Source organism: Carettochelys insculpta, chromosome 8 (assembly GCF_033958435.1).
Source record: "Carettochelys insculpta isolate YL-2023 chromosome 8, ASM3395843v1, whole genome shotgun sequence".
Classification (NCBI taxonomy): domain Eukaryota; kingdom Metazoa; phylum Chordata; order Testudines; family Carettochelyidae; genus Carettochelys; species Carettochelys insculpta.
Window position 1 is genome coordinate 4,564,053 of NC_134144.1, and position 23,626 is coordinate 4,587,678.

The following is a 23,626-nucleotide window of genomic DNA, read 5'->3' on the forward strand; positions in this document are numbered from 1 at the left end:
GGAATACTCTGACTGGGCGGGAGAGGCTGGGGATGGAGCGTGGGCAGGGCCAGGCTGGCAGTTTGGGAAGGCATTGCCTTCCCCTGCCTCTGATACCCTCCATCCGTGCCTCTCCAGGAACGGGCTGCAGCACAGCCATTGCAGGAGGCAAGAATCTATCCATTCTGGCTGGACTCTGTCCCTGGCCAAAGCTGCACCTCCCCACCCCCAGCATAGAACACAGGAAATTCCTTAAGGAGAACATCGCAGTTTTCTAGTGTGGTTCATCCTCCACCCCCGCCCACCCTTGCTTGTGAGTGTTTTTCCACATAAGGGGAACATCTGGATTCAAGATCCAAGCAGCAAAGAATATTTTCCAACTCAGTATATCCGCTAAAGAAAAGCGTACAGCTAGGCAGGACTGGCAGAGGAGCAAATGCATACACCAGAGTGATGACATGAGTTAGGGACACAATGAAGGAGGCCAACACAACCATGCTAGCAGGAGTTTCCTGGTGATCGCAGTCCTCTTCCCAATCCGGTGACCAGGTATTTATCATACAGTAAACCCCCCGCCCCCCAGGTTTTGCTGGAACCACAGGTTTCAACTAACTCATGTTCAGCCTGGCAATTCAGGAGGCACTGCGAGGCATGCCAACAGCGTGTCCATGCAAAGCACGTGATGGGACCTTCTCAGCTGCTGGAGAGCACAAGTGAGGAAAAGAAAGACACATGCTTGCTGGCTCCATTTGCCCTAGTCCCACAGTGGCAAAGCTCACAACAGAAGAGCCTAGAGCAGTGACAGAACTGTGGTCGTAAAGGCGGTGTCTGCTGCATTTGTGCGTTTACCTGATAATAATCTTTTCTCAAGGGGCGGTTGCTGCATGACTTTCTCAGCTGCTGTAGGGGGAAAAAGTGCAGGGGGAAGGGGTTGTTTTTAAACCAAAATTTCTTGCCAATCTAAAATTGTATTTGACAATTTTACAGAAGTGCAAAATGGTTAACCCTGCGTGATACTTACATGGCTTCACACATCTGCTAATGCACTCAGCTTCTGTCTCAAATCTATTGGCATTCCCGCCACACCCACCATACCAAATCTGGGTGCAGATCTTGTTTTTGAAGTCAAAGAACCACACAACCTGATACTCCTGGCACTGTGTGCCCATGTCAAAATCCAGCAAGCAAGGATCTGTCAAATCTAAATTTCAAAATGTGCATACGTTAAATGACTCTGAAAGGGTTAAAAGCTGAAAAGGCAAAGAGAGCAAAAAAAATCAAGCATTCAAAAAAAGTCCCCGGTAGAGCTGGGCCTGGCCTGACCTCTGCTTGTGCAAGGTCTCTGGTCATATCTGCAAATACGCTTGCACACACCTCACTAGAGACAACATGCTAAGCAGCTGTTGCATGCACCTCAGACATTGTTTCAATAGGGCTGTTCTTGTTACGTGCTTCTACCTAGCCTCGGACATAAGCATCGAATCAATGCACTCTAGTAGTCAGCAGCCAAATGGAGCATGGTGAAAGTGCCAGAAGAGCGTAAGACATTTCCCAGACCAAGTGAAATTCAGGACTTTATTGTCTCCTGTTGTTTCATGCAAAAACAAAACAATTTTTTGCCTGATTTCAATAGTGGGTAAAAGCAGATTTCTCTGGGGTGGACTCTGAGCTCCACCTGGTGAGCAGTTACTCACAGGAGCAGTCCACAGGGACAACCTGTGTAAAACAACTACTCATCAGGGATTCACAATCCGGTACTGTCTATGCAACCTCCCACCTCCACCCCAGAAGCCAAAGATCCTGGCAAGGGTGGGGGGTGCCTGGGCTGTGCACGACAAGGGTGGGCAATGTATGGCCCTCGGGCCATATCCAGCCTGCCAAGCCACTGGATCTGCCCCATGGACCTCCTCAGGTGCAGAGCAGGCAGTGGCTGCTATAGGAGACTGTCTGCTCCCTGTAGTTCTCTAGTCTGCACAGCGGGAGGGAAGGGGAGGTTTTGTGTGCTGCTCTGCACCCTTGCAAAATATCTCAGCTCCCATTGGTCAATTTACAGCTCCCTTCTGCACTCAACCTTCATCCCAGACCCCACACCTCCTCCATTAATATCATGGATGAGGGCAGCCCCCTGACGATCTTCTAAATTCTTGGCAAGACCCCCCCATCCAAAATTACTGCCCACTGCTGGACTATGAAGTCCTACTGCATAGAGGTGTGATTTCCCAATCCTGGCCCATCTGTCTCTAAGCTGCTCTCAGCACGGGCATAACCGCTGTCATTTTGTCAATTATGGAGGGGCAGGTCATGGGCGCTGGGCTGGGTGGCACTGCTCTGGTCTGTTTAATGGGACCACTCCAAGGTGGGCAAGGGAGGCCTGGGCTGGCTCACAGAGGCCCATGGCTGAGGGCACAAGAGTTTCCTGTGCATTGCAAAGCAGAAGAGAACCTCAGCAAAGCTGGGGACAGTGGGTGGGGTTTGCCATTGGGGCATTTCTAGCACTGCTGGCAAGGCAGGATAGCCCAAAGGGGCCGGAACAGGGAGGAGGAAGGCTGCTCATCCCAGCCAGTGACAGCTAGAAGCACATCCCACACCTTTTCCAGAGATCTAGCAAGTATCCCTTTGGGAAGTGCCACCCCCAGCAGTCCCTACTGCCCTATTCAGTCATGGCGGTTTCCCATTCACCTCAGCTTGGACAATACACCCCCATCCCATGCACTCTAGGAGTAACTGGGCCATCAGTCATAGCTGGGCATCATTCTGTGGCAGGATTTAGGCAGTGATGGTGCCAGGTGAAAGATCGCTGAGGTTTTCCAGCTTGGCGGAAGGGCTCAAGCCACTCCTTTGTATGCCAGGAACTTCTGAATCCACTCAGCTATCATGTATGTCACTGAGGCTAATGGAGCCAAGCACCCAGCTTCCTTGGGAAGCCATTGGAAGCAGTCAGACTAATTCCCTTAAGCTCCTCAGATAACAGTGAAGATTGGATTTTCAAAGGGAAAATTAACTTAAAATCCCATCTCCTGAAATGCACAGCTCCCAGGGGAATTTTCAAGGGCTCAGAATGGGTGGTGTTTATATGAGGGAATGGTGGATGGGTTTTCTGGGGTTAATAATGGGTGAAACACTTAGGAATTTCAGCTTTACTCCTGGGTCCTCTGAGGTCTTTGGCTAGGAATTGTTTGCGTGCTGTGGTCCAGTCCTGCTCCAGTTTACATCAGTGAGAAGTCTACTATGGATCTTAACAGGAGCTGACCTGGGCTCTAATACCGCATTCTGAGCGTACTAGTGTGTGGTATAAGTGTGTATTCAAATGCCTGTTTGCCTTGGCATGAGTTTTGGTTTTAAAGTACATTTTAAAAAAACCTCACTGATTGCAAAAGCTCTGATTTAACTAATTGAAGACTGGAATATTTAAACGGAGCCCACAAGTGATATTTTAGGGTTAAATCCTGCAGTTCCTGCTCCAGCCAAAAATCCCATTTACTTTAAGAGGAGTTCTGACTCTGTGAGGACTGCAGGGTTTGGCCCTCACTATATAACCTATTACAGGTTGAACCTCTCTAGTCTGGCAACCTCAGGACCAGATGGATGCTAGATGAGAGAATTTGTCAGACCACAGGAGGTCAATGTTGTCTAGCATGTTACCAGCACTTCCCCTGCTTATTGGGCTCTTAGAAGACATTTTAGGGGTAAATTACAGCTAAAGAACAGCACAGAACACCAAGAGCCAGGACTGGTGGTGGGAACCAAACTTTATGGGACCACAGGAAACTTGGTCACACCCATGATAAGTGGTTGTCCAGTTGACTAAAATCATGCCAGATTACAGATGTTGCCAGACAAGGGAGTGCCAGGTCAGAGACGTTCAATCTGTAGTACATTTCAGAGCACGCTTTGCTGCGTCAAATGGCTGACACAAAAGCTTACAGGCAGGTTTAGATTACAGAATCCAGTATTTCTAGTCTGCTCTTCTGCTTAATGTCTTAGACCCCTGGCAGGAATGCTGAGAAGCTATTGTGAACTGTTAAACTCTTTATCAAACTGCATGTTTCCTCTGGGATCACTAGCTCCTGGGAATGCTGGCTCTTCTGGCACCACAACGCTCTAGCAACGACTTCCCTACTCTCCATTCCACAAGCACACATGCCTGATTAGCTATTGCACCGTGTATAATTTGTGCATGTTGCTGCTGCTTTGTTCCATCTAGCAACCCATCAGCATTCCCATGAGACACTGTGTGAAGGCACAGAGAGATAAACCAATGGGCAGTACACCATACAGTTCATGACACTATTTTGGAACGCCTGACGGGCAAAGTGTTAAACGTGTAGGCAAAGGGTTAAACGTGTAGGCAAAGGCTAGTTGTGCATTCCAAACCAGCTAGGTTCTTCCAGGTGAAAGACGGTGGGGAATGGGGAAAGAAAATGCAAATGAGTCCCATGCAGGCAATGGACATGGTGAAAGGTGATGAATGAACAGAGATGTAAACTCTGATGGAACCAAGCCGTGTACTACAGCCAGTCTCAGCAATGGCATGCTGTCCAAACAGAGAAATGAAATGTTTCTAATCTGGAGCCAGCAAGTTCAAAGAGCTACTGCTGAGCAGGGCTGTTTAAATGCAATGACAGTGATACATCCTGCACCCTTAAGCAGATTGCTCCAGCCTCTCCTCCTGCACAGATGTGTTAATCGTAGGAAAGCTAGCAAAGATTTTTCAGACATTCCTAGAAATCCTGGTCCTGCACAGTGCCCTGGGACTGTGGGAAGAGCTACGATTTATTCTGTGTGAGTGTACATATGCATGCATGCAAAATCACCTGAATAAACTTAGAATCCTAGACTCCTAGGGCTGGAAGGGACCTCAGGAGGTTATTGAATCCAGCCTCCTGTCAAAAGCAGGACCAACCCTAACTAAATCACCACTGTCAGGACTTTTTCAAGATGGGACTTAAAAATCTCTAGGGATGGAGATTCAAACACCTCTCTAGGTAACACATTCTAGTGCTTCACCACCCTCCTGGTGAAATAGTTTTAATCTTAATCTGTTTTAAAAAAACAGTGACCATGTTATTTTACCCTCGTGTACTTCCTGGGAAACCCCATTGATCTCAGAAGGATTAAAGGGCTGGCCTCAGAGTTTCCTAATTCCCATTAGAAATTAATAAGTACTTATTGCCCAGATCCCCTAGCCAGCTCAGAAAATGTCACCCTCCAGGTCTACATTTGTAACTCAAACTCATAGAGCTACTCCCAAAGAAAACAATGTGCAGGTAGCAATAAGGTCTTAATGAGACAAAAATTACAGACCTCAGGACTGCAGTTTGGACAAGGAGCCAGTTTCACACCTCACCAATGAACTGCAATGCAGGAAAACAGCACCTCACCAATGAACTGCAATGCAGCTAGGTTGCTTTCCATGAGTTGACTTTCGCCATACATCCAGAATTCTCTCCTTTCTGGCTTGGGTGTCCTGGCCAGGGGGCTGGAATCAGTGCTAGCTGAGGTGTAATGGATCAGACCAACTGCAATCAAGTGTTCAATGGACTTTTTTGGGGGAGGTACCTCTAACGTAATATCCTTATGATTATTTCAGACCAGGTGGAGGAGTTGTTATAGGTATTAATTGAAGCAATTGTACATGTTAATAACAAATGTTCACGACAAACACACAGTTAATTGCTGAACAGGAGCAGATCACTTGCTCATTAATGGTTTATTGCAATAAACCATTGATGCCGCGGTGGAAGAAATGAAGAAGAGGGTGAGCAGGTGACGGGACTTACAGTGTGAGGGAAGCCTGCTAAACTGCCTCAAAAATGTCATGTGACCATTTGGCATAGGATCCCTGGGAAATCTTTCACTTTTGCCCCCCTGGTAGGCCACAGACTCTTGGACAGAGCTGTGTGCACCAAGCAGTTCATTGTCCTCAGCTCATCCTCTGATGGACAGTTCATTCCATCCCCTGTCCCACACTGGTACAATAAGGGCTGCACATGGAGCAACCAGCACCATTTATAACTTCACACCAGGAGGTTGCCAGAACAGTACAGAACACTAATGGGGTCATGTCTGATGTCCACCCAAGAACCTGATTCTGCAAGCCTCACTTACAGGGGAACTGATGCACTGAAGTGGATGGGAAGAATCCCATTGACTTTAAAAGGCCATGGACCAGGACCCGGGAGTCTGATCTTAATCCCTTGAGCAGTCACACAGAGACCAATGACATTTCATGCATTGTAAGTTCCTGTTTGGGGTCAGGCCATCAGAATCTGGCCCTAAATGAACACACATTTCCCAGCTCTTTACATCTGTCTGACGAAATAATGTCACTCCTAACAGAAATAACTGGTCAGATGTTCTGCTGGTGGAAATCATTCCAGCTTCATTCATTTCTCTGCAGATCACACTAAGACCTGATCCAAGGTCCACTGAAGTCAACAGAATGATTAGATCAGACCTCTGCTGAGGGCCTAGTAGAGTCACAATGTGGGTGATTACGGAACCTACTGTTCCAATTCGAAGTGCCGTGCTACTCACCGATTTCTGGATGTTCCAAGGGCTCAGTATTCACCATCAGATTAGCAGTTGCTACTGAAGGTGCCTTGGGCACTGGCAGACTTTCTGTAAGAGCAAAATCAAATAGAATGATTGAAGGAAGGGAGAAAAACCTTTCAGCAAAACATGTAACTAAAGGAAATCCAACACCACCTCCCCCTAGGGATTTGCCTAGCTACCTGTCTTACTTCTTGCCTACTAGAAAGCTACAGTTCAGACCAGGAATTGTGCTTGTCAGCAGGAAACAGACCAGATCATACTGAATATGGAAGGAATTAAATAAAAGTTAGTAAATAAAATCTTTGGCCGAAGTGCTCATGAGGGGAGGGAGAGACACCGCAACGTTCAGCACTGGTTTTGTTTACGTAAATACATAAACTCTGGAAATGGGTCTTGGTTGCAGCAGAGCCAATGAGTAATTCAGGTCAGAATAACTGAGCATTGTTGCCGGGGAGGAAAAATTAGTCCCAGACAATCAGGCTGGGCTGCTTTATTCTGTATTATAACAAAGCCAATGGTTACTAATTGGTGCTTACGTTGGAGGCGATCATGAAGTCCTGGGGTGGAATTCTCCACAAAGCTCCTTTAATGAAGATTGCCCCTGGTTTTTCTACTGGGGAGTTTGGAAACCCCTGGAAAGGTCCATGGGGCTTGCTCTCCAACTCCATGGTCCCTTGGGAGGCCTGCTTATATCCCTAGCAGTCTGAGTACAAAGTTGCTGGTAGAAGCCCCACTATAAGTGCATGACCAAGAACTCACTCCTGGATACAATTGTTCTCAGGACTTTTGGAATGGAGGACAGCGCAATTCCCACAAGGCATTCCGTCCTATGCACCCCTACTCCGACCTGCTCACCTAGGCTCCCCACCCCTAGCACAGACCTCAAATCCCCCTTGCACAAAAATGGGAGGAAGGAAGGAGATGATACCAAAAAGTAGCTGACACTGATTTCTTTCTGCATGGGACAGGGTAAGTCACGTGTGGATTTGGGCTGGGAAGGGAGCTGAGCCCACCCAGTGGGGCAAATACTCAGCTGGTGTAAATTGGTGCTGCCCACCCCGTTTCAATGGAGTTGCATCGATGTACAACAGCAGAGCATGCTACCCCTCCATGCAGTTTGCTGTTCCCAGGTCTGGCAACAGTTACACAGCTGTTTTGATGATAACGTTTGTGTTTGAATGTTACCAGAGATACACAGGCCTAGCCAAGTCTGAACTCTGCTGGAAGGGCCTTGCTTCACACTGCATGTGCACCAAAATAGGCTTTGCCAATAGCATACGGAAGTCAAGAGGACAGGTTCAAAACCATCCCTCAGCCAGAAGGATAGCTCTCTGCATGAATTCTGCAGGTGTGCTTGTGTGGGAATGCCTGCTTTTCAAAGCGCAGCTGTATGTGGGCATCAGTGATAGATGGAACCCTTTACTAACCAGCCTAGCTTCTGATTCAGTTCATGCACATGCCTTTTCTTTGGGTCGACGGCTTTTCGGTACATTCTGCTGGGTGAACCACTTGCTTGCAAAGGTAAGCGACTGCATCAAGTTGGATTCCAAAGCCACCAAAACCAACAGGAAGCCTTCCATGACTCCAGCGACGTGGGGGAGGCTCTACCAGTGCTAGAGCTGTCAAGCAATGAGCAATCTTCCCCCTACCACTCAGCTAATGCCTTTCTTTGCTGATCAACCAAAAGCTTGGGCTTCTCCTGAGGAGCTACCACCAACTGTCCCACGGCTTTGGAAGGTTTCCTGCATTACCTACATGTGGATTTGAACTTGGGTCTCCAGAGGACAAACCTGCTGTTTAAGCCCGTCTGAATGGACCCATGTCATACGTTATGCTAGGACAAGAGGGTGGGTAGGTGGAATGGGAAAGATATGATCACACACTGAGTATTAGCAAGGCATGAATCATCACCAATTTACTCCCCATTGTTAGTCATTATTCCATTTAATGTTTTCCTTCGGGGGTGGGGGGAAAGGGGTAATTTCATCCCACATGCCCAGAAAGACACTTACTTGTGCTGAATGTTCCTGTGTAGGTTACTTTGGCTTGTGATTTGTGATACCCGGTAATTGTTACATGGTATTTCTGCCCGCTTCTGAGGCCCTCAATCACTTGTTCAGTGCTGGTTATGTTTAGCTTCAGGAACAGAGAGTGGTCACGTGCAGAGGTGATGGTGATGTCAAAGAAATCAGGGGTCAGGGGCTCAGGGTTCACCCAATGGAGTTTAGCGCTGTTCTCTGTGATGTCAGTGATCTGGATTTCACTCTTCACTTTCACTACAATGAGAGACAAACTAAAGTCAGAGTCTTCAGAGTAAATTCTAGCCCAATTTGCTGCTGCTGAGCGGGTGGAGGGGAAGGTGAACTGTGGCTTTAACCATCTCCTATGGAACAGATTATGGAATAGTAAAGCCACAGTTTTAAAAAGTGACTTGTGATTTTGGGGGAGGACAGGGCACTGTTTACAGATGCCCAACCTGAGGTACCACACAAGATTAAGTTTTCAGAGGGCGGATGTGCTGCACTTTCTGAAATGCAGGGCCCTTCTAGGGGTGTCGAGCTGGGCACCCAAAAATTGAGACACCTGAAATCACTAGTAATGTTTGAATTTCTTGCTTTAAATACAGATACTATATAGTACCCTGATTCTGAACGGAATTTTTAAAAATGTATTTGCCCTAGAGAAAATAAGCCATGCTCTTTAATTCACACCTGGAAGTGACTTTAGTCCAGGCTGATCAGGTATCTCATGTTGGCTCAGGGAGGAAAAGCTCTTGATCCTTGCCCACCTCTTGCCACCCCGGGAGCAGAAAAGAGCAAAGGGTAGAGCAACCGCAACAGGCTGATGGCTCACAAAGGGGACATGGTCTGAGGAGCCCATAGAGACAGCAAGGAATGTTCAGTGAATAGGGTCTGAGGGACCTGGATAGGTCAGGGGAGAATCAGTGACTCCATAGCCAAAATATTCCCACAGAAACGGAGCAGGAGGACAACTGCTGCGGGTACAAAGGCAGCTCTGAGAAGGTTGCTTCACGCCTTAGGCTCTGCTGCTGAGCTCCAGTCATGGGGGAAGACTGTCCTATGACCAGAACAGCCCCAGCCCTTCCCTAGGGCTCACCTATACTTAAAACACTACAGCACCACAGCTGTGGCACTGCAGTGATTTGGTGCAGTCTCTACTTACGCCAAGGAATGAGTTCTCCTATCATCATATGTTATCCACTTCCCTGAGATGTGGTAGGTAGGTCAACAGAAGAATTCTTTCATGAACCCAGTGCTGTCTACAGGGATTATAGGTCAACTTAATTACACTGCTCAAGGGCATTGATTTCTCACACCTCTGTAATGTGATGTAATTATGTCAATCTAGTTTTCTGGTATAGATGAGCCCCCTGTCTGTTCTCTGACTTATTTATAGGTGCCAGAGTCAGAACCGAAGAAATGAATGCACGTTGTGCCATGTGTTACTTCAACACCTCAAAATAATCAATTTGGTTCTAAAGGGCACATTTCTTCAAAGTTTTTCATTCTTTCTATAGACAAAATGATGGAGCTGCAAAAATGCACTCATGAACAATTTTGAATAAAAGATGTGAATTGGCTTTCCCACACTCAACGTTTTTGGTTCAGAAGTAAATTTAGAGAAAGTGAAGTCTTGGGAAACCTGGAGCAATATTATGATCATGTGTCAAGCTAGGATAGAAATATTCCCTCTTTCCTTCTTCCTCTGCGTAAAAGTTTTGCTTACCCAACTATCTGACCTGACAAGCGACCAAATCACACTGCATGTAGAAGAACAGTAACTAGGCAAAGATATAGCAAAGCACTTGTCTTCAAAGCCCCCCACAAACTGGAATATGTTTGTCTGATGCTCCTAACAAGTTCAGATAGCAAACAGATCTTCAACTATCAGCTGGCCAACGCTTACAGAAACACAATAGCTCCACTGACTTCTGAGTTACACCAGCTGCAGTCCTGGCCCAGTGTCCACCCAAGGATAATTTATGAACAGAAAGGAGATCTAAATGAGTCCAATTATTTGCAGTGAAGAGTTTTCCCAGGTCTGGACAAAACTGTGACAGAACTTTGGGTAAACCATTAGAAATGCTGGCTGAAAACTCCAGTGATGCATTGAACTGCTTCTTCCCAGCAAACTTATGAAAGAGTCAACCTCTAAAGAAAGTGTAATCATATATTTACATGGTGACATGAGTTTCTCTGCAAACATTTAGTGTACATCTGCCATTTGTTCTTTGTTACTTGTTTCACTGATAAATAAAGACTCGTGCAACCCCCTTACTTTGCACACGGAAGACTTCTTTTTCCATATATGGTGCCAGAGTTGGTTCTGTCTGCACAAACTGTGATGTTTCCATTTAGCTGACTGAGAAGTCAAATGATCCTATACAGCAGCTGTGTTCTTACCCACAGTGGGCTAAATTCAGCCCTGATGTATTGCTATGCTATCAAAGACCCTCAAGGTCCAGCTGATGGCATTACACTTATGACTCAGTAGCACTGGATTGGACTGTGTATAGATTGATCATTATATTTATTCTATCTAAACCACTGAGAAACAACTGTGTGTTTGAACAAAGAAACATCTTTTATTTATAGCTGGGTTTAGTCCAAATTCTGTCTAATCTTTACTTCATTCACAGCCATGAGGATCTAGGCACAAAAGTTAGAAGGTCAGATCTCCCTCTGGTGTAAATCAGCAAAGCTCCATCCAAGTCAATAGACTTGTACCACTTTACACCAGTAGAGGATCTGGCCGGCTCGATGCTCTTCCATGAATACAGCCCTTTCTGAGACAGAAAGCACTGACTATTTTATTTCATGATATCTTAAGAAGTGAGCATTGAATTTTATTGCTCATACCCTAGATCACAGAACACCTTCTTAAAAATGGGAAGAACTCTGCCTACCTGTTGGCTTATCTGTAGCAGCTGCACTTCCGTTGAGGATTATAGTGGTATGGGGACTGGTAGCTGTGCTTGCAGCTGTAGTTTTAGTCATATGGGCACTGGTGGCTGCGCTGGCGGTTGCAGTTGTACGGGCATTGGTGGCTGGGCTTGCAGTTGTAGTTGTACTGGCACGGGTGGTTGGGTTAGCGGTTGCAGTTGTACCGGCACTGGTGGTTGGGCTACCGGTTGTAGTTGTACGGGCACTGGTGGTTGGGCTTGTGGCTGTAGTTGTAGTTGTACGGGCACTGGTGGTTGGGCTAGCGGTTGTAGTTGTACGGGCACTGGTGGTTGGGCTTGTGGCTGTAGTTGTAGTTGTATGGGCACTGGTGGTTGGACTCGCGGTTGAAGTTGTACGGGCACTTGCAGTCACGTTATGTGCAGCATATCTGTTTAAACAAAAACCTGTTGTTACTCCTAGATATATTTTTCTATTTACCCTAAAGGAAAACACCATTTTTTGTTAGTGTTATACGAGAATTCTGAAGGGGGCGAAGGCCTAATAAAAGTCCATGAAGGTCAATAGGAATCTTTCCATTGACCTCCCTGTGCTGGAAACTTTGCCCAAAGAGGAATGAAAAGCTGGGGAATTTCTACCAAACCACTGAACACTCCACCAAAGTGCTATCGGGGCAGGCGCGTTCCAAGTTCTGTTGGCAAGTAGGCAGTTACTCAGAGAGCTCTACAGATAGCCTGCCACAACCAGCTTCTTAAAAGAACTTCCCTTTTCTCATTTTCAAACTGTCCTGGTTTTCATGTCATGCCTATCACCGTCCTGGGGGAATCATCTTAACACACATAGGCTCATAGCAATGCATGGCTGGATGGAAGCTCAAGTAAGCATCTCCTCCATCCCCACGCGTGGTGAGTCAGGACCAAGTATATTGAGCCCATACCTTATGGCATGATTGTGATATGAGAGAGGGCAACAGCCATTAACATACAGCCCAGGACAGCACCACCATTTTAGTGGTGATTTACCCTGATGCCAATGAAGTAAGGGAAAGATACATAACTACTGAATGAGGTACATCAGGCTCAGTCTTGTTTGCTTGGTGCCTGGAATTCTCGTTGAACTTACTGGGATTTTGATGAAGAGAGAACCTGACAGATTGGGTCCATTGACGTGACTAGTAAATGTAACATAAAAAAATCTGCTTTTGGAAATCTTGGTCCAAATGAACAAAATAAGTTCTATCATCTACAGCCTGTGGACCATATCTGGTCTAGGAGGGCTCCACATGTGGCCCTCTGGGACTCCACCTGCAGCCTGTAAAATACTGGGTCCCCACATGCCTCTTGCATATAAATGGCCTGATTCTTGCTCCATCCCCACTCCTCTCTCTTCTCCCCATAGCTGGAATGCATGAGAGGTGTGTGCAGGAGGATTCAGACGGGGGGACCGCAGGTGGAACCGTGCTAGGCCATGGGCTTCTGTGGCCCACTGAAATGAAGAAGGGTCACTCGTGGCCCACCCACCCTTCGCAGTTGCCCATTGCTGCTCTACTTAGCAGGATTATATCACAAAATTATCTAACAACAAAGACATGCTGCTTCTTTGATACAGCACTAAGAACAACAAGCTGCATCAACAGTTAGATGACATGTGAGAAGATCCACTCAATATTAAAAGAAATATGAAGACTGTTCCTGTCCTTCAAAGATTTCACCTCCAAAGCCCAATCTGTGGCAGGAAACCTACTACTTACAATGATTTCTGGCCAAATTTAGAAGAGGTCTTTGCTGACTGATCACTTTGGAACCAATCACATTGTTTCCTTATATCTGGAGACAGGTAAAAAGAGTTTTCACCTAGACAAAGAAACAGCTCAGTGTGAAATGTTTTTTTAATAACGATAATATTTTTAAAAAATTATTTCATGTTAATTTAACCACATTGATCTCACTTTGGCCACAGAAGAGAGCAGATCTGTTTTAGCTTGGACTATTGTGTTAAAAACAATATTATTATATCTCTGGTACCAGATCCACTTGATCACTACAAAAAAATTAAGCCGAGTTATTATTTCAAAACGTCACCATTTCCACAGTGATCATAAGTTTTAGATTTATTCGGGACAAACCCCAAAAATACATTAGACAGGCTCAGCTGAACAGGTATTTTTTTTCTGACAGTTTAAAAGATCTGGGTCTCCTGCTTCTCATAGAGGGAGAAACCAAACAGCAGGGATCTAAACAGATACAGGTTTAACCTTTCTAGTCTGGCACTTTCATGGGCAACATCCGTGCTCCAGCAGGATTTTTAAGCTGTGTCTACACGTGCACGCTACTTCGAAGTAGCGGCACTAACTTCGACGTTAGGCAGTGAGACGTCGAAGTCGCTAACCTCATGAGGGGATCGGAATAGCGCCCTACTTTGACGTTCAACGTCGAAGTAGGGACCGTGTAGACGATCTGCGTCCCGCAATGTCGAAATTGCTGGGTCCTCCATGGCGGCCATCAGCTGGGGGGTTGAGAGATGCTTTCTCTCCAGCCCCTGTGGGGCTCTATGGTCACCGTGGGCAGCAGCCCTTAGCCCAGGGCTTCTGGCTGCTGCTGCGGCAGCTGGGGATCCATGCTGCAGGCACAGGGTCTGCAACCAGTTGTCGGCTCTGTGGATCTTGTGTTGTTTAGTGCAACTGTGTCTGGGAGGGGCCCTTTAAGGGAGCGGCTTGCTGTTGAGTCCGCCCTGTGACCCTGTCTGCAGCTGTGCCTGGCACCCTTATTTCGATGTGTGCTACTTTGGCATGTAGACGTACCCTCGCAGCGCCTATTTCGATGTGGTGCCGCGCAACGTCGAAGTTGAACGTCGACGTTGCCAGCCCTGGAGGACGTGTAGACGTTATTCTATTTCGATGTTGGCTTCACGTGTAGACGTAGCCTTAGTTAGCCAGATGTCCACTGATCCTGGGCATGGCCAAGTTTCCCATGGTCCCATGAAGTTTGTTCACAGACATCAATCCTGGCTCTCAGTGTTCTGTGCTGTTATTTAGCTGTAATTTACCCCTAAATGTCTTTTATGAGCCCAATAAGCAGTGGAAATATTGATAATGCTGCCAGACAATATTGACCTCCCATGGTCCAGCAAATTCTATTGTCATCAGTGGTCAGGTCCCAAGGGTGCCAGACTAGAGAGGCTCAATCTGAATTTTATTCACAGATGCCAAAACTGTATGATGTTGGTCTGCAGGGCAAAACCCCAGTTCTGAGGCTTTGTTAGCCCGCTGGGCTGCTTTTGATGCAGCACCAGATGGATTATGTACTGTGTGAGATGCAGTGTTGGGATGAACTGTCTACTGTCAGCACAGCATGTGAGGCAGCATGCTCCACCATGCCGTTTTTTTTCCTTGGGTAACATTTACAAGCTGCATGAAACACCCAATTCTCCTTTTAGTGGGCCAGATCCTTGGCTGGCACACATTGCAGGGAATGGAAAGCGATGGCTGTTTGTACCAGGTGAGGATCAGTCCCAGTCACATCATACTTCCTGACAGGCGGGAGGTACTGGAACAATTTTTATAGAGGGGGTGCTGAGAGCTGCTGAACCAACCTGGTATAGAACGGAAGCCACTTCAAGCCTGGGGGTGCTTCAGGAGCCCCCCACCCCAGCCCTAGTTCCAGCACCTATGCTGACAGGCATTTCTAGTGCCACACCATCGAAAGGAGCCATGCTCAGTAAGCTTCAGGGGACTCAGTTGCCTCAGCCCTTTGTCATTTAGAGGCAACAAACCGTTGGGATCTGACTCTTTGGGTAGTGTAGTGAGGGGAGTGTCCCACTGCTTCAAAGTAAGGGTTAAGGCAGGCTGGAGGGAGCCTGTGCAGCTCCACCAGCCAATGAGGGAAAGGCTCCTGTGGGAGCCAATCAGAGGGCAGCTTGCTAGAGCAGCCTTACATATAAGGAGCTGCTCCAACAGAGCTAAGTCAATTGGGTCCTGGCCAGGCAAGGGGCAAGACCACTCCCAGAGAGAGCTAGCACCTTAAATCGGTGAGTGCTAGGCAGCACAAGGGGAGCTTGGGGAAGGTTCCAGCCTGAATTCTGCCAGACTGCGGGCCCTGAGGTGGAGGCCCAGAAGGTGCATGGTATCACAGTGGAAGTGGCCCAGGGAGTAAGGCAATGAAGGGGAGTAGCTAGGCTGCTGAGGCCTGACTGTGAGCAACTGGGCCACTGAGGCCAGAGTGAGTGGGCCAATGGGCCTGAACTTAAAGGACTAGACCACTGGGCCTGACTGACGGGGTGACTAGGCCACTTAAGGCTACAAACAGAGGGAGAGATGCTGTGGGGTGGGGCAGGAGGCCCCATCACAGGGTCCATGATTTAGATCACTAAGCTCCTGATCAGTAAGCTCTGAGAACAGCAATCCCTAGCTGGCCCTGTTCAAATATGCCCAGGGTGGTGTGCTGGGGTGAAGAGGGAATCAAGCATAATGAGTCGCCGGCATGCTGCAAGACAGGAAGAAACAAGGCTGCACTGGACTTGTCCCTGAAAATCTATATAATCTCTGCGGTTCATTGAGCCACTGAAGATTTTGCATCAATCAAGGTTTTGCACTACTGAAAGCAGTGAGCACAGAACTCCCCTTTTGTGGAACTAATTGGCATCCACAAGACAAAAGGATAAAAAATGGTCAGTGGCCTGTGCTCCAAGGGGTAGGAGTGGAAGAGGATTACCTACTGGGGGCTAAGATCTCAGATTTAGAGCCAAAGTTCCCAACACTCTGGGCTGCCTAGACCCAGACTTTTTATGGATTGACCTGGGAGCCAGGGAGCCAGAGCTAAATTCTCCTAACAGCCTCAGGTGTTCAGCTCTGCAGCTTGGGCTTTAGGCCCTTCTCTAGTTAAAATCATAAAAGACAGCAAAGCTAGGCCAACAACTGCTAATTTGCTGTACTTTTGTGCTCTCCCCATCTGCAAGCTGCACTACATTAGCATTTTTATTCTTCCACTTTTCCCAGGCCCATGCCATGGTGTTATACTCACTGCTGATAAAGGACGGTAACAATTTCCCAAAGCGCAACAAGGGCTCTTCGTGCAGCTCGGATGGCTTCTCGACCAATTTGAAGAACACGTCATTTGGCTCACTAGCCAAGCTGTAGATATTCTTGATGTTCACTTTCTTGCCAATGCCAAGCACCACGAAGAAGTACCCTTTACATTTGGCACCCACAATAACTCTTTCAAGATGCTCAAGTTCTTGCTTTTTCACTTCTCCAGTCATCATCAAAACCAAGACTTTCAGATCTCTTGGGTTTGGTGCACTTTCAAAAACATGCCCCGTTGTGTATTGAATTGCACTTCCGATAGACCTTGTGCCATACAGCTGGGTCATCTGGGTCCGAATGAAATTCAGCATCTCCTCTTTGGACCCGTAATCTGTTAAGGAGAACTCAACTTTTACTGGCAGGGAGCTTGAGTCACTTTCGTATTCATAAGGCGCATGTTGGAGAACCGCCACTCTTGCATGGTGCTGGGATGACTTTGGATCAGAGCTTATCTCCAGCTGATTTACTATGTAGGCAATGTACTTCTTCATCTCATTGAACTGCAAAGGAGTGGTGCTCTGAGAGCTGTCCAGGAGGAAGGCCATGTCAATGTCTACGTCTGTGGGGACTGCCCTCCTGTCTCTGAAGAAAAGCCTTTGAGGAACACCGACACATCTGGTATCAGGATCACACACATCTAAAAAAGAAACACACCCCGTTTCATTTGCACGCCCTTAAGAGGACTGCTCCTTGACATACTTATAACCTATTTTCTGTTGAGCCTAGACGACACAGACATTAGTACTTTGGTGTGTAATATCCCTGGTAAATAATGCAGTTTTGCTATAAAAGCAAATCAAATAATACTTTTGTGTGTTTCCACAATGTTGGCATAAATTAAGCATTCCTTCCAGGAGGTGCAACTGAGTTGATTGCAATATTGCTTAATTGTTTCATGTTTCTTAAGCAGTAATATGCTCAAATGCTATTTATTTGTATGGACTGAAAAATATCCCCTAATAATAAAAAATACTACCAAGGTTTGAGCAGGAAGGAGTAGATTATGAGGTATAAAGAATTTCATCCCAAGGCATCTCCAGGGCTAGCCAACTAGAGAAGGCGGTGTTCTGAGCACTAAGTAACGGGGAATTGCAGCACTGGGACAGGAAAAGGCACATGGAAGGAACATAAGCAAAAGTTATGATCTGCAGAATGCAACACCTGGAAAGCCTCTTCAGACCAACATGTGATCTGGGCCCTTTCTGCTCAACATTCATTTCCAAACATAATTCATCAAAGCATATACATGTGAATGTAGCCCATCATATACTGCATAAAGGCTGACTTATGATTGTACTTCCATCACATGAGAACTTGTGTTGGCTCTCCTGGGGCTACTCACATAAATAAGACAAGGTCCTGACTAAATGGATTTAAAAGGAAGTAAAATCCAGTGCCTTACCGAAACAAAGGTGACATGTCAGTAGTCTTGTAATGGTTTGATTAAGCTGAGCTGCAGCAATAGGAAGAACAATAGCTTGTCCAGCTGCACTGTTATTTATCTGGTTTAGACAAAAGCCGAAAGCACAGGGCTCATTACACAGTATTCATATGTTTTGAATAAATTAACTTCTTATGGTAAGGGTCATCTTGTGTTAAGGCACTGGTTTGGAGATTAGAGAGCTGGATTCAGTTCCCTCATCTGCATACACACCCTAAGTGACCTTGGACAAATTATTTAATCTTTCTGGGTTTCCCATCAGTAAAATGGTCATGATAAAGTGGTACATCCATTCCTATCCCTATGCCCCGCCATTCCTTGGTATTGTCTGGTTAAGTTGTAAGATTTTTTTTAAAGGAGGGACTGTCTCTCGCTGTGTTCATATAGCATCTAGGGCAATGGGTGATTGGGGCTTTGGGGTACTAATAAATAATAAGTGCGTTGGAGCCTCCTCAGAGTTTAAGTGCAAAGAGCTCATTAAATTTCTGCCGATGTATTTAGACTTATTTCTTATCCATTCACAGTTAGTCATGTTGCGTACTTGTGTGTGTACTTTACTGAGACTGACAAGGAATTTTTGGGCTATGTTTGTACAGCACCTGGTGCGACAGGGTTGTGCTCCACGACTAAAGCTTCTAAGAGCTGTCACCATGCAAAAAACAAATGTATCATTCCACAGCATGCATTGCATTGCAGAAGGTTGCATGAAGTCCATTGTTGGCCCTGACAATGTTGCTCAGAATAAAGCATTTGGAAGTCTTGATTTGATGTTTATATTAGGTAAAAGAAACGTGCCAACTCAGGCCCACTGATGGGGGGTGGGGAGGGAGGGCAAGGGGAACAACTGCACAGGGGCCTGGAGTTTCAGAAGGGCCCCTTTGAAATGCTGAGGTAGTGTCACCGTGCCACTCTACGAAGCTTGGCCCCACCCGTTCCACCTGAGGCTCCGCCCCTTCCAGACCCACAGTGGCTATTAGCCCTGCTGTGCCCACTGAATGCTGCAGGAGCTATACAGAGCTCATCAAGCGGACAGGAAAGAGCAGGAATGAGTGACCCAAACCTGCAGTGCATTTATGAGCACTCGATCCTCTCGGTTAGTGAGGAACACAGACATGATTCCAGCATCGTAGAGCTTCTTCACAGCATCGTTCAGTTGGCTGGAGGTTCTGGTTAGACCGTTGCTGAAGAACACGGCCATCTTCCTCATCAGAAAGCCGCTGCGCACACGCTTGAAGGTATTTCTGGCTATGAAGGCCATGGCCGTCTCCAGGCTGCGTTGCTTGGTTGTCTGGGTGATTTGGAGGTTCTGAAGCCTTTCCAGGAGGTTGGATTTCTTCTTGGCATCCGCAAAACGGATCTCCGTGGTGATGTCACTGTTGTAGGTCACAACTGCCACCCGGGCACCCCGGGGGCAGTTGCTCTCAGCAATGGTTAGATTGTTAACCACTCTCAGAACTGTCTGCTTCATTCGATTGAAAATCTCATTATTGACGCCCGAGGATGTATCTATAGCAAATGCCAGTTCTGTTGGGTACACAGGGCATTCCTTGGGGCCTACCAAAAGATCGGATTAAAATAATTAATATTAGATATTATTATTAATTAGCTATGACCAGCTCCTCGGTGGGCATAAATCAACTTATCTCCATTAAGTCAATGGAGGGTGTCATGTAGCCTGAGGCTTTGGCCCAGATTAAATACGTACATAAAAGTTACTCTCGGAAATTAAATCATTGATAGTGACTTACCATAGCAGCAAGCTGTGAATAAATAAGAGAAAGTGATGTAAGTGAGTCAGTTTGCATAGCATGAGCATAAGACAAGGTAGTGACAGAAACACCAGAGCCTAGAGGTACTTACGACATTTATCTTTGATGTTCCTGATAAGTGTGCATAGCTTTAAAAGGGAGGGAAAGGAAAAGAGAGAGAGACAGATAAACACACTGTCACATAAAAGATATTTCAGAGCAAAATGGAAGCAGAGAAGTTAATATTCAACTTACATCTCTGGATTCTCCTTTATCCCCTTTAAGTCCCTGTTAGAGTTTGAAAGAAAGGTTGCATTACAATACATATTGGTCAACTGTTATACCAAAGTTACTTAAAATTGTTATTTAACCAGGGAGCATGCAAAAGTAAGAACAAAAGCTTTATATTTTAATTTCCATTTCCACAAATCATTCTGTCCTTAGCCATCTAGTACAGTAGAATCCTTATTTGACAAATTACTTGGAGGTTAAGGAGTTCATTTCAAGGTTCTGTTGTACAGGTTGAACTTCTCTAATCCAGCACTCTCAGGACCTGACTAGCACCGAACAAGAGAATTTGCTGGACGATGGGAGGTCAGTCTTGTCTAGCTTACCAACATGTCCACTGCTTACTGGGCTCTTAGAAGACATTTAGGGGTAAATTACAGCTCAATAAGAGCACGGAACACTGAGAACCAGGAGTGGTGGCTGGAAACAAACTTTATGGGAGCGCAGGAAACTTGGCTACAACCCCGGTAAGTGGTCATCTGGCTAACTGAACATGCTGGACTATGGATGCTGCCAGATAACAGAGTGCAGGATTAGAAAGGTTCAACCTGTAGTACAGTGATGCAGGACTCTTATTGCTCATCTAAAGGTGCGTTCTAATGGACAACGTACGTCTTGTACATGTTAGTAAGCACCAGAAAGTAGAGCAAGTTCTCGATAAGACCTTTCACTGGCACGTTTCCACTGGGAGATTCTACCCTGCCCAGGGTGTCTTACTGCACCCAGAGCATGAATGAATTTTATCTGGCGATAACAGCAAGCTATGAATTATAAAGCAAGCACAACGAAATCAGGATCCCACTCAACCCAAAGGAAACATGCAACATATCCAAGATAACGGAGAATGACCTTGCCATTTTGAGAAAAAGAGGCAAAATAGAGTCTGCTTCAATTGGTGGCACACATGCTACATACGAATGGAAAGGGAAATTAGCAAGATCTCTGGGGACAAGGAAGCCAGTCTACTAGATCAGCTGTAAATACAAAAAACACTTACAGGTGATCCTGGGTGTCCAATCTCTCCTCTCTGACCTTTTGGCCCTGGATCTCCTGCATTCCCCTGAAAGACAGGAGAGCAAAGATCACCAATCCCCCTTTAAGATGTTTGAACACAAGAATAGGAGAATTTCCCAAATGCTCTTCCAGGCAGTGTCTTAGCAATCCCCGGACAGCAACAAGGATATATCAATAACTGATGAAAAACAGTTGTACAGAACTCAAAAAGCTGAGGCGCTGAGCTATCTTTCTCTCATTTCTAGCACGAAGGACTTCATGAAAAACTGCGTCATGGTAAAACTTACCCTGCGGCCTCTGTTTCCTTTAGAGCCAGGATCTCCAACACCACCTCGAACTCCAAATGCGCCCTGTTTAGAAAAAACCATAAACAGTAGTTGTAGCCGCAGGCAGCATAAAGAAGACATTTGTTACATTTGCAGAACAGGAAGGGAAGTTACATAAGCTCAGCCATACCTTTGGCCCTGGGTATCCCGGGAAGCCTGTTTCTCCCTGTAAGAACAGAAAAATGTGTTCAAATTTAGGGTCCGAACAAATAAATCTTGTTTTGAAGAGAGATCCAAAACAAGTTCCAGAAGAAAAAGAAACAGTGGAGGAAGTGAATGAACCTCCAAGCAAAGAGGGAAAAACAAACTGAAGTGATTTTAAAAATCAGACCATTATTAATATCAAACCAGACTGAAATGAAAACAAAAAAGCAATAAAGTAGCACTTTAAAGACTAAAAAAAATAATTTATTAGGTGAGCTTTCATGGGACAGACCCACTTCTTCAGAGGGTCTGTCCCACAAAAGCTCACCTAATAAATTACTTTGTTAGTCTTTAAAGTGCTACTTTACTGCTTTTTTGTTCTGGTGGTATATAGACTAGCATGGCTTTCTCTCTGTTACTATTCAAGACTGAAATGAGTTATTTCTAAAGTGCCATCAGCATGCAGGGCAATGCACAACATGCATCAAAGAGGCGGGGTTTGGCCATCATTTTATTGTGATGCAATAGTCAGATAAATTAGAGCAGACCCTTGTTTCTACATGCAGCTCCACTGATTTCAACTCAAAATCCCATGGCTCCATGGGTACAGATCCAGTTGTAGGATGGAGGTCCTTGTTACCTCCCAGGTTTGGGTTGGTTTTTAAGGTCCCTCAAGCAATATCGTTAGCTATATCGTTGAGCTTACTCTTTTGCCTTTAGGTCCTGGCCTGCCAACTCCATCTCGCCCATCTTCTCCCTAAAATTTGCAAACATGAAAGCATTAATTTGTATCACATGTGCTAAGCTACTTGGTGCAATGTGAGTCCCAAAAACCCATTCAATCCAGCTCCAAAGCCCATAGGAATCAATGAAAAATGGCTTTTAACTCAGGCCCTTTTAGAATTAGTTACTTAGAAGTAAAACCAAAGACGTTAAATTGAAACCTTGCTTGGCGCATGCGCAGGCTGGGTGAAATCTGGCCTCACTGAAGTTGAAGGGAATTTAGCTGTTGACGTCAGTGGCAACAGGATTTTACCCTGTGTGTTTATTTCACTGCTCAGCAGCAGCCCGAAATCTCTCAACCATCTATTGGATAGTTATTCTATTCCTAGAGGAATCAGGGACACCAATCCAGCATCCAGTGGAGACAATGGACACGTTGTCACCTCCTTCAGTGGCACCACTGCACGGACCTCATCAAAACGTACACCCATGCTGAACTTTTCATAAGTGGCCGAGTGCTTTCAGGATCAGCCCTTGTGTTTGTTCCTCCTTATTGTAGGCTACCAACCTTTATCTCACTGATGGCCCAATCTTACAGGAAAGCCAGGTATATGAGACGGCTTACAGGTGACTTTCAGGACTGCAGTATGTATTGTGTTGGGAGTCGCAGGAACTATGCTGACTGCTAACTAGGATAGCCCTCTGAGCCCAGCACAATGGATCAGGAGACATAGGTATCACTTCAGGGAAACGGTGATTTCACCCATAGCAATAAAAATATTTCTTGCACTGCTCTGTACACCTGTTCTTGCTCATTGTGAAGAATTCTTAGATGCTAAGAAACGGGTAAGAGAGGAAAAACAAACCACCTAATAGCATCCCCATCAGTGAATGTAAAATCTCCTCCAAGAATGCCATTTTTAAAGGCATGTTTGCATGAGAGTAAACTATGATATATATTTCTCCCTTACATGCAAGATACAAGGACCACAGACATGCCAATGATGCTAAATTTTCTGCCTGGCTGGAATTTTGCACATTTGTCCCAGAAAAGGATTCAGCCCAGAATCTTTTAGGTGTGCCCATAGCAACACTTACCGTCTCTCCTCGTGGGCCGGGAAGTCCAGGCTGTCCTTTTGTTCCAAGATCACCAGGCTCACCCTGAAAAAGGCAGCATTCATGTCAGCCTATCTCCCAGTCACGCATTGGTCCTTTCCCACAAATTCAGCTGTAACAGCCCCTTGCTGTAACCATGGCCTTGTTTACACAGCTAAACATGTGGCAAAAACACTAGTGCTCTTTATCCTTTTGCCTGATCCAGGGATTTCAGAAATGCTTCAGGATACAGAGAAGCTGCAGTGTGCAGGTCGCAATTTGTCTCTTTTGAGCATATCGACCAGCAGGCC

The 23,626-nt window shown here is 46.0% G+C and overlaps 1 protein-coding gene across 5 annotated transcripts in view; it reads right to left on the reverse strand.

Moving 5' to 3' along the window:
• The window catches only part of COL6A3 (collagen type VI alpha 3 chain), a 113,670-nt gene that overhangs the window by 9,693 nt on the left and 80,351 nt on the right, over nt 1-23,626 (reverse strand). For 3 of the 5 annotated variants that reach the window (XM_075001907.1, XM_075001910.1, XM_075001911.1), the window contains 17 exons: nt 23,319-23,381; nt 22,204-22,254; nt 21,484-21,519; nt 21,315-21,377; nt 21,011-21,073; nt 19,981-20,013; nt 19,838-19,874; nt 19,726-19,737; nt 19,038-19,531; nt 17,939-18,038; nt 16,475-17,173; nt 13,207-13,309; nt 11,462-11,886; nt 8,547-8,810; nt 6,517-6,600; nt 1,001-1,180; nt 829-879 (listed from right to left, as the gene is read on the reverse strand). In XM_075001907.1, the coding sequence (XP_074858008.1) occupies nt 829-879; nt 1,001-1,180; nt 6,517-6,600; nt 8,547-8,810; nt 11,462-11,886; nt 13,207-13,309; nt 16,475-17,173; nt 17,939-18,038; nt 19,038-19,531; nt 19,726-19,737; nt 19,838-19,874; nt 19,981-20,013; nt 21,011-21,073; nt 21,315-21,377; nt 21,484-21,519; nt 22,204-22,254; nt 23,319-23,381 (2,758 nt within the window). The remainder of the gene's footprint in view (nt 1-828; nt 880-1,000; nt 1,181-6,516; nt 6,601-8,546; nt 8,811-11,461; nt 11,887-13,206; nt 13,310-16,474; nt 17,174-17,938; nt 18,039-19,037; nt 19,532-19,725; nt 19,738-19,837; nt 19,875-19,980; nt 20,014-21,010; nt 21,074-21,314; nt 21,378-21,483; nt 21,520-22,203; nt 22,255-23,318; nt 23,382-23,626) is intronic. The other 2 variants (XM_075001908.1, XM_075001909.1) reach the window with 2 other exon arrangements.